This window comes from Camellia sinensis, chromosome 6 (genome assembly GCF_055761805.1).
Source record: "Camellia sinensis isolate YWXY chromosome 6, ASM5576180v1, whole genome shotgun sequence".
In the NCBI taxonomy this organism is placed as follows: Eukaryota; Viridiplantae; Streptophyta; class Magnoliopsida; order Ericales; family Theaceae; genus Camellia; species Camellia sinensis.
The window spans coordinates 69,846,514-69,858,053 of record NC_138966.1 but is presented as its reverse complement, the minus strand read 5'-3'; the positions used below and the strand labels follow the sequence as shown (position 1 = coordinate 69,858,053).

Genomic DNA, 11,540 nt, shown 5'->3' with positions numbered 1-11,540 from the left:
TGTACAAAAAATATATAAAAAAAAAATTCTTCACAATTTAATTTTTATGAAACTAATCTATATTGAATGAAATTATTTATAAGAATATTTGATTTCAATTCAATTTGATTTTCTTAATTTACAAAAACAATAGCTTATTATTATATATATATATATATATATATTTTTACTAAATTAACTCAAACAGTAGACAAATAAATTTTCAATTGAAAACAAAAACAAAACCTTTATTAGCTTTCAAATCCTATTTTACATGCTTTTTTCTTAGTTAGATGGGAGTTATATAAGAGATTAAAAAATGTCATAACACCCTTTAATAGCAATAATATTAAATATGTAACTAATTTTTCATTATAGCAATTATTCGTGTCAGCTTTGTTCTATACAAATTTGACAGTAATCCAACCTATTTAATATTCGTGCTAACGAGTTGTGCCATATACATATTCATGTAGATTTGAATCGTATTATCATATCAAAAATTCCTGCCTTAATCATGTAGTGCAGTTTAATTTTAATGAAGTGTTCATGCCTTTTTGGGGAGAGAGAGTGTGTGTGCGCGCGCGCACTGTGAACACATTAAACATCTATTAGCAATATTATTCCATATATGCACATTGAAATCCAATAATGCAAGCATATGCTTTGTGTAGTTTCCCACTAAAAATAAATGTACGCATATAATTTCCACAAGACGAGGAGGTAAACCTTTTCCTACCACCTCTGGTTCATTTCCATGTCTCACTAAAATTAATTTCATACATACAAAACAATTTGTATAAGAATACCATCAAACCTAGTAAATCCTCTCTGCAGTAGATACAGGATGCAAGAAAACGACAATAATAGTTATATTATCTTTGCTTCCACGTTCAGCAGCCTCGGTTGCCAATCTCTTTGAGCACATCCCAGGCTCTTTCACTGTGTCCTTTATTATGCAAACAATCTCTGCGTTGCTCATAACATCCTAGAGCCATCGCTAGCCATAACCTGATAGTCGAACACATATTGTTACTCTCTCTATAAAAATGTGATATGCTAACAAGTCACAACCATCCGTCATAAATAAAGCAAAATTTTGAAAATGGTCTTATTACAAATGAAACATACATCATAAGCATTTGAATTAAATAAGAATTATTGGGAAAAGCATAAAGGTCGCAAAATTATCTAGGGTTTTACTTCCCACCCCCCTTTTCAGCCACTGTAATTTTTTTCAAAAGATCATTTTTTAGAGATCACTAAACTAAATAATATAACTCCAAGTTTAGAAATATGAGAAGCATGTGAAGGGAGGTGTTAACAGTTGATATTGGTAATATGACAAGAAGGTTGAATATGAAGAGATAATAAAAATAGAAAAGAGAGAAGAAAGAACACAAAAAGTTAACGTGGTTCAGTCAATCTTGGCCTACGTCCACACATACAAAGCCCTATGGGCTACATCTTTTATTCACACTAGTTAATCCTCTTGATTACATGGTACACCATATATATAGTGGGAGATACAATCAAATCCCTTCAATTATGGATCTTCATATATTCTGATATCTTTAACACTATAATATTATCTCAAACTTAACCAGTCCCAAATATACTAGAGAGGTTATCTTCCTAATATTAGGTATGGACTGTATCACTTTACATGTAGTTCTATGGAAGTTCAATCGTCAGAACACTCTCTCATTCTAGGCTTACTCCACACCCTCCTTGTTTTGTCTTATTTCAATGCTTTGAAACCATGAGGTGTGAATGGGGAGGGAAGAGATAGGGCAAGGTCGCTAGAATTTTTTTATTTTTAGAACCGAAAAACAAAGGCATAAACCATAATCGTTCAAATTGTGGTATACGATCTCTTTTGAATAAGTTTGATCTGAGTGCCTACCTATGTTATGCACTAACAAACGAAAAGCATAATACAAATTAGAATAATTACAAGTCTGCCAAGATAATTTTTTTTTTTTTTTTATAACTCAGCATCTGGCCCACTAGACCGACTACTCCGGAAGACCAATCCCACCATCCACTAGTGGGGGGTCGGGCAAAGTCCCATATGAACTGGTCTCGAGAAATTGTTTGCACTTTAGTAGATTTTGAAGGGAGCACACCCTAGGCTCAGGTCTTGACCACTAGGCCAACCCCTTGGGGTTAGTCTGCCAAGATACTTGTATTCTATTTTTAACCGTAAACATAACAAAAGAAAAAGGGTTGAATTCAAGAAGCCTCAAAATGCTTCAAATGAAAGAGAAATTAGACCTATGGTTTAGTTTTGATATTGTCTATGATGCTTTTGTTGGTTGTGTTTTACAGTGATATATGTTTGATATTTCACAATACAAAATTAGTGAGTGGCTAGCAAATGATAAACTTGTACTTTGAATTGTCAATATCCTTTGGTGTTAGGTATTGGATAGCTTAATGAAATATGAGAATGTAACATGATTTTGTCATATGATTAAATGTTCATTATCTAAATTATTTTGGAGTTAGAAAGGGTTTTGGATGAGTTTGAGATTCTTAACACGTGAAAATCTTAAAAACATTGAAGGTCTTGAGTCGACCTCAAATAAATGAGTCGACCCTGAACTCCAATTGTCATGCAGATAAAAGGATTAGTCAACTCCTTGACAAAATAAATCGAATCCCTTAAGAAAAGTTCTGAGAGCTTCAGATTTCACCTAGATTCAAAATAAGTTGACTCCTTCGCAAAATTTAAATTCTAAAATATGCAACAGCTACTTCGTTTCAACTGCTAGAGACGCATTTACTGCACTGGAACGACCAAAATGAGATGAAGGGCAATAAAAACAAGATTTTTACATGTCTACAAACATGGGATGAAAGATTAAATGTAATACCCATCAAGATCTTTCAAGTTTTGAGCTTCAACTTCCATATTCTTTTGCATTTGAGCTTTGTTGTTTAAATTCAACTCCTTAAAGAGTTTATTGTTCTAAAACCTTGTGTTACTTCTTTTCCACATCATTCGTAAAAGGGTTTTTAAACTATTGGGATTAATGGAGTGTTTGTGGGAAACACTTGGAGAAAATCTTGTTCTGTAAGGCTACAGATCTCAAACTTCAATAATATATCTCAGGATTATTCTATTGTATTGCTAATAACATTTCCAAGTATGGGACCTCCTAAATTGGGGGCCTACAAATTTCAAATTGCAAGAACATGAATTGTGCTATGATCATCCAGGCACTACAGAAAATTGTGTTTGGTAATGGCATATAGAACAAATGCTTTTAAAGTGATTAAAGCAGATGCAACTGCAGTTATTTAAAATTTCTGATTTCCCTAGAAACTGTACATAAATGTCTATTTAGAAGCCACAAATCCATTTATTAGTTTGTCGTAGTACACAAATAACAAACCCCAGATAACAGAAGATTATCAGATCAAAGGACCTTACCAAGTATTCATCTTCTACATACAGTATGGTCTCAGTTATCTCAGGTTCTGCAGTCACAACAGGCTTCATATCATCGTCACCAATAGACAGCGTAACCTATAAAAAATATGTGATTAATAAACTTCAAATTCAACCACAAATTATTGATTATTGCTTTCACATCATGTTGAATACTGGAAGCACGGGCAAAGAGTGGGGCCGGGCAGGGACCATGTGTTCCTGTTTACCCACCCTCTTCTTGTTTCTTTATTTTTTAAATCTAGTTTACAGAAACCTCATTAAATAGAAACCAACCTTTTGTTTCTAATTCATTATTTATCTCTTAATACCCAAAAAGATAAGGTGCAAGGTTCAGGCCCTCCCAAGACATGAAGGAAAAATAAAAATAAAGGAATATATAACTTTAACAAATTAAAGAAAAAATGTTTGCCTACTGTAGGTGTGCTTTGTTGGTGGACATGCTAGCAAGTTTGGTTGAGAACTATGAATCTTCCTATACTCAACCTATTGTTGTATTTAATTTTAGCTACACCACACAGAGAACCAAAATCAATGTTTTAGGGTAAATCATATTAATATATATACATGCATACATATATATACACATATGTAGGTTTAGAGAAAAGAAACAGTTAGGGAATGAGTTAGACTTCATTCCCTTTTATATTGATAATTCTGATCAATTTCCTATTCTAACAACATATATATTTTTAGGGTAAATTACAGTAAACCCCCCTCAACAATGACCCATTGTCAAGTTAAAAATCAATGTTTAAAAATTCAACACTCAACCCGCTTATAGTTTTGTTTTGTAACTCTAAACCTCTTCTGTCATCACACCTTTTCTGTCATCACACCGGTAGTCATTTGGCATAAATGTATCATACTGTAATTAAAAATTTATGACTAAAAAAGCCTTATTATATATACATACATCGTATATATATACACAACCAGCAACTCTACATGGCCAGAAATGCCAAGCCATAACCAGAAACTCTCATGGCTAATACCAACTAGAGAACCCTTATTAGCCAAGCCATTATGATTTGATAAAAAAGTTCCACAGCAAAAGAATTGAGGGTTTTGATGGTGATACGTTGATTAGGTGAGGGGATTTTAGTGGACATATGTTGAATTAATATAGGGCTTTTAGTGTATTGGGGTGTTTGATCAGTGGGAGGGAGGCTGTGGGGAAGGGGTTTCGGCTTGGTGGGAATCGAAAGGGGAGGTGGTGAGTGGTGGGGGAAATAAGGTGGTGGTGCAGAGATGGGAGGAGGGAGGAACAATGAAGGAGATGCCATTGGTTAAAGAAAGAAAAAAAAAGGAGTTGGTGTAGGCTGGAAGAGGGGTTGCATGTGGCAAGTGAGATGAAGAGAGGTGGGCCATTGTCTTCAACCACCGTTGTTGCCATTGCCATTGCCATTGCCGTAAGCTGTTGTAGCCATTGCCAACCCCTCATCTCTCTCTCTCTCTCTCTCTCTCTCTCTCTTCAATGAGTTCAAAACCCCAAGCCCTTAAACAACACCCCCATCTCCATTGCCACCCCCAAACTTCACTCCCTTTGTTGATCATTAGGTCCTGCAAAAATATGGGATTGTTGTGGTGATTCACAGTGGCTGACTTTACTCCCTTTGTCAAATGAATTTGTTGTGTTTGTTAATCGGAATTGTGGAGACACTGTGGAATTAAGGGTTTGGGATTGAATTGATTTGATTAGGGTTTGGAAGAAATTAGGTAGTGGTTGAAGAAGATAATGGTAGTCTGGTAGCAATACAATTGAAGGGTAAAAGGGTAACTTAATAATTTCTGTTAACAGTGTTAATGACTTTTGCAATTCATATACTTCAAGGGGGGTAAGTGTTGCCTTTAAAACATTAAGGGGGCAACTCAAAAATAGGTCATAGTTGAGGGGGGTTTAATGTAATTTACCCTAATTTTTTACTGTACTGTTGTGAGCTGATTGTAAAGTGTAATGTATATACCTGAAAGTTGTACCTGTACTATTTCTTTTGTGTAATGTAATGGGATTTGAGTAGGGAGGAAAGAGAGTTCGGTGTGTGCTACTTTTATAAACACACATAATATGAAGCAAGTCTGGTTATTGAAATCTAAATCATTTGCTTTGTTATTCGTTTCCATTTTTGTTGTTGAACCCTTGAACGCTAAATTAGGCTTTAAAACATACATCATACATCAATCACCCTACTCTTTTGAATCAGTCCACATCTAATATGAACTTTTTTTTTTGGGTGAATAATCTAATATGAACTTACAATAGAAGATCTCACTATTTTAACTTAATAATCTTAACTAGCCTTAAACCCTTAACCATCATGCCTTAGATTTCTAATATGAAATTGGGGTGGGGTGTGACAACCTGCCACTGATTTGCCCCAAAAATCCTAACCTCAAGGAGCAACCACTCCTATTCACCAGTCTCTAGACCTCCAAAAGCCTATGCGCCCTCTGAGAGGTTGAGACTGCCCAAAAGACCTCTCTTCAGGAATTAAGAAGCGTCTTTTGAGCCAACAAAGGAACTTCAAATCCCAACATCAGGGATCTTTCCAGAGATCTACCCTTTTTCGCGACCCACATCTTCTTGCGATCAACCTCGTCAACAACCACATCGAATGCTTTCAGCCCAACTTGCATAATGTTCCTCTTCATTCATGGTGACAACTGATGAACCCTCCATACAACTACCAGCCGATGCAGGACACAAGGAGCATCCTCGCTACGCTCAGAAGTTGGAGTAGGATGCGAGGACCAACTCCTTACCTTTTATATTTTCTCTCATGTTTTAGTGATCATAAGTATTTTTGGTAATCATAATGCTCAAGATATCCCTAGATATGGGTTGTAGTGGTGGTCCATGTGTCTTAACACTTGGTGCAAAAAGAATTTGACGAAACAAGTTTATATTATATACTTCCTCACAATAGACAACCATATTAGAAGACAATAGTCTACACATTTTTCTAGAATATCGTTAAGCAAAGGATAAGAAGAAAACCTGGAGAGCAGCCTGCCCAACCCTCCACGTGTCAACTTGCCATTTGACCTGTCCCCCTTCACTGATAATATGTTCTCTCTCCTTGGGACAACTTGCAACATGATCCTACAGCATCAAGTTGAATTAGTTGGAGAACAATTTAACCCATTTGGGTAAGCAAAGGAGACAATTTTTAATAAAATAAGTTTAAAAAGGTCCATGTTTTATTCTAATAGAATGTTTCAACTACAGAGTCATTTAGTTGATAAATCAAGTCCGATCTCACCTTACTTAGAGCATAAGCACTGCCAGCTCGGCATAGCATTGCCCTGCAATCGCCAGCATTAGCAACAAAAAGCTTGTTTCTGACTATAAGAGCCACAATGGCTGTGCAACCAGGATGCCAGTCTTTCTGAATAACTCCCTTAGATTTACGATGGGAATCCAATTCATTCCTGAATGCAACATCTGTCTTGACAAATGCTTCTAGTAATGCATCGGACGGACTGCATTGTTATCAAATACAAAATAAAAATATGTACTTCTTATTAAATAGATTCATATATAGATTATAGAATGTAAAGAGCCCACAAGAATAATAGAATGGAAGAAACCTTTTTATGGAACCAAGACTTTGCAAAAATCCTGGTAGAGCTCGAGCAGAAAACTCAGCAGCTGCTGCACCTGCATTTGATCTTGCCATTTTTATTGTAATCTAGAGCAACTAATGCACGACACATAGGCTATGTTTGGAAACAACCAAAAAGAATTATAAAAAAAAAGAAAAAAAAAAGGAATTCTTCAAGAATTTAAACATTTATTTCTTAAAACTAATTTCCAAAATAATTCCATTTTGTAATAGTTGGGCTTTGTAACGCTCATTATGTCATTTTGGTTTCATTAAGAAACACTTCAAGTGATGCCCAAGCAATTGTTTATTAATTAATATTGTGATCACCCACATGAGCTTTAGTTCTCATTAAAATCCACTGTTGCTTGAGTTTGGTACCAAATACACCAATAGGATGAAAATAAGTAGCTCTTAATTTATGACGCACCTCGATGACCATCAAAGATTCCAAACACATGGATATCCTTCTCACCGCACATTGGGGCATAAGAAAGTGTGTGTCCTCCATTGTCTCCCTTCTCCCACAAGTACCGAAGGATCCCCAAGACAACACTAGATGGTATCACTACAAGAAAAGTGGGCTTATGAGACGGAACTTTTTGCGACGACACAACTTGTCGTCTCAAAAAATGTGACTTTTTGAGACGACACAACTTGCCGTCGCAACAAATGTGACTTTTTGCGACGGCACTACTTGCCGTCTCAAAAAAAGTGACTTTTTGAGACGGCACAACTTGCTGTCGCCAAAAATGTGACTTTTGGAGACGGCACAATTCCCGTCTAAAAAAATGTGACTTTTTGAGACGGCACAACTTGCTGTCGCAAAAAAAAGAGTATTTCTGACGACAGAAATTGCTGTCGCAAAAAAAAAAAGGTACCAGCTGCAGTCGCAAAAAAAAAAAAGAAAACGGAAGAGGTTTTTGCGATTGTAATACGTACCGTTGCAAAAAAAATTAAAAATTAAAAAAAAAAATATGAGACGGCTTCATATATATATAGTCATAAAATGGTTTAAATAAATGCAACGGTATTTTTCTGTTACAAAAAAAATAAAAAAATAAAAACGACGTCGTCTTACTCTTTTGAACATTTCTCTTTTCACCCATTTTTTCATCTTTCTATCTCTCTGTCTCTCTTCTCTCTCTCTCTCACTCATCTCTGTCTGTCTGTCTGTCTCTCTCTTTCTCTATGTGTCTCCGTCTCTTTTATCTCTCTCTCTCTCTCTCTCTCTCACTCATCACTCTTCTTTCTCTGTCTGTCTCTTTCTGTCTCTATGTCTCTGTCTCTCTTCTCTCTCTCTCTCACTCATCACTCTTCTCTGTCTGTCTGTCTGTTTGTCTGTCTCTCTCTTTCTCTGTGTCTCTCGTCCATCTTTCTTCTCTCTCTATCTCTCTTCTCTCTTTGTCTCTCTTCTCTCTCTGTCTTTCTTTTCTCTCTTCTCTTTATCTCTCTCGCTATCTCGCTCATCTCTCTCTGTCTCTCTCTCGTTTATCTCTTTTCGCTCTCTCTCTCTCTCTCTGTCTATATCTTTTCATCCATTTTTTCATCTTCATCACTCTTCTCTCTCTGTGTCTCACTCATCTATCTCTTCTCTCATCTCTTTTCTCTCTCTGTCTCTTTCGTCATCTCTCTTCTCTCTATCCTTCTCTCTGTCTCTCTCGTTCATCTCTCTTCTCTTTATGTCTCTCGCTCATCTCTCCTCTCTATCTTTCTCTGTCTCTCTCATCCATCTCTCTTTTCTCTATGTCTCTTTTCTGTCTCTCACTCTCTATCTCTTTCTCTTTTTTTCTCTCTCTCTCCCACTGTGTTTGCGTTGCTCACTCTCCCACTCCCGTCTTCTCTATTTACTGAGCTCCCTCTCGATTTATCGATCCACTACAAGAAAATGCACTTTTAGCGACCACTTTGTCTCTCTCTCGCTCATCACTCTGTCTCTCTCTCTCTCCTCTCTCTTCTCTATCTGTCTCTCACTCATTTCTCTCTCTCACCACCCATCTCCTCTACCACCTTCACCACTACTGCAAACGCCATTCCACCACCACCACTACTTCCACTGTCGCCACTTCACCTCTACGACTACCATTACTACTACTATCGCCACCACTCCACTACCTAGATAAGAGAAATAAGCTACCTAGATAACAAAGCAAAAGACTGGTCTATACATACTATCTAGCATTGAAATGTTATCCCCGAATCTAACAATATAAAGTACATGCATACCCTTCTTGTTATTACATTGCCACGAAATGAAATTTGTTAGATAAAGTGAATTAAGGCATTCATGAATGATCAAGATGACCAATCATTCTATTTGCTTTTTGACAAGTACGACATGAAAATAGTCAGCCCAAGAAAATAGTGTTTAATCCATTATTAGACACTCTAAGAAGTATGGACATGGACAAGAGACACGATAGAGACATGACATGGACACGCTAGCACAACAAATTTCAAAAAATGCAAGATGCAACATGTGAAGGACACCTGCAAAATAAATAGTTTTATATATTTATTATATGTCATGTATATGAATACTTTAATTAATACCAAATCAAACCAAACCAAGCCAAGCCTTAAGTCTCATCAAATAGGGTCAGCTACATGAATCTTTTTTCTCCACTCGAGTCTATCAACAGCCATTTGGTTAGTCAAATTAAGGAGATTCATATCTCTATTTACTATACTAGCCCACGTCAATTTAGGTTTTCCCCTTCCCCTAACACTTCCCTCAACCGTTACTATATTGCATCTTTTCACTGCTGCCTCTGTTAGTCTTCATTGTATATGACCAAACCATCTTAATCTATTATCTCTCAGTTTATCTTCTATCGGTATAAACTCCTACCCACTCACGAATATACTCATTCCTAACTCTGTCTTTTCTAATCTTGCCACACATCTACCTTGGCATCCTCATCTCATCAACACTCATCTTATCTATATGTTGTTTCTTAGTTGCCCAACATTCCATCCCATACAATATCGCTATTTTAGTAGTCATTCTATAGAACCTTCCTTTTAATCTAGTGGGTACTCATTTATCACACAGTACCCCATACGCATTCCTCCACTTAAGCCACCCTGTCTTAATTGTATGAACCACATCTTCTCCAACTTTCCTAGTTGTTGTGATAATCGATCATAAATAATAAAAATGTTCACTCTTAGGTAGTTCTTGGTTCTTAATATTCACTTCTCCTCTATTTCCATCGTTACTATTACTAAAATTATACTCCATGTACCCTGTCTTATTTCTGCTTATCCTAAATCCTTTAGATTCAAATGCTTCTCTCCAAGTCTTCAACTTAGTGTTAACTCCTCTACTCTCATCCACTAACACGATATCATCTGCAAAAAAATATATACCATGGCACATCGTTTTGAATATTTCTCGTCAACTCATCCATGACTAAAGCAAAAAGATAAGGATTTAAGGTTGATCCTTGGTGTAACTCCGCAATAATTGGAAATTCACTTGTCTCTCCAACCGACAATCTAATAGTGGTCACCACACCTTCATACATATCCCTAATCACATCAATATAACATTTTGCCACTCTTTTCTTCTCTAACACCCACTAGATTATATCCCGAGAGACTCTATTATATGCTTTTTCAAGATCAAAATACATATAAATGTATCTTTTCTTTGCTCTATACTTTTCTATTACTCTCCTTGAAAAATAGATCACTTCCATTATTGACCTACCGAGCATAAATCCAAATTAATTATCTGACATCTCTATTATATCTCGCAATCAACGTTCCATTACTCTCTCCCACACTTTCATTATATGACACATCAGCTTGAATCCTCTATAGTTGTTACAATTCTAGACCATCTCCTTTATTCTTATAAATTGGCACTAAAATACTCTTCCACGACTCCATTTTCCTAGTCAACAAAATTTTGCTAAATAACCTATTCAACCAAGCAACCCTCTTCACACCCAAACATATCCAAGCTTCAACATGGATATCAATGGGTCCTAAAGCCTTATTCAATTTCATCTTCTTAAGTGCAATCTCCACTTCAAATGCCCTAAAGCCTTAGTTTTGATTTTCCTTATTACTGGTTACTTCCTCCCCTTTCGACCTTCCTCCATGTTCTTCATTTAACAACTTATTAAAATAGCTCTTCCACCTCTTCTTAATCTCTTTATCCTTTACCAACACCTTAGAGTCCTCACTTCTGATGCACTTAACCTGATTAAAATCTCTTATTTTCCTTTCTCTTATCTTAGTAAGTTTGTTTATTCTTTTCTCTTCCTCCTTTCCATAGAGTTGGATCTCTTTCCTTTCGACTCTCCAAGGACTTCCCTTGAGATTCTCCTCATAAAATTGGCCATTGAGTTCCACATAATGTTAGCATCTTCTTCCAAGTCCCAAATACCTTCATCGTCCATTCTATTCTTAAATATTTCTAGTTTATCCCCTTTTAGGACCCACCATCTCATCCTACAGCGCCCAATATTCTTCCTAGCTTGGTGTTT

At 36.2% G+C, this 11,540-nt stretch overlaps 1 protein-coding gene across 1 annotated transcript in view; it reads right to left on the bottom strand.

Annotated features, from left to right (window-relative positions):
• Window positions 1–617: 617 nt before the first annotated feature.
• LOC114305096 (protein kinase and PP2C-like domain-containing protein) overlaps window positions 618–11,540 on the bottom strand; it is a 53,253-nt gene continuing 42,330 nt past the window's right edge. Inside the window, exons 4-8 of the mRNA XM_082873927.1 lie at window positions 7,028–7,097; window positions 6,700–6,919; window positions 6,435–6,539; window positions 3,419–3,514; window positions 618–990 (exon numbers count right to left, since the gene is read on the bottom strand). Coding sequence (XP_082730053.1) covers window positions 958–990; window positions 3,419–3,514; window positions 6,435–6,539; window positions 6,700–6,919; window positions 7,028–7,097 — 524 coding nt within the window. The 3' untranslated portion in view covers window positions 618–957. The remainder of the gene's footprint in view (window positions 991–3,418; window positions 3,515–6,434; window positions 6,540–6,699; window positions 6,920–7,027; window positions 7,098–11,540) is intronic.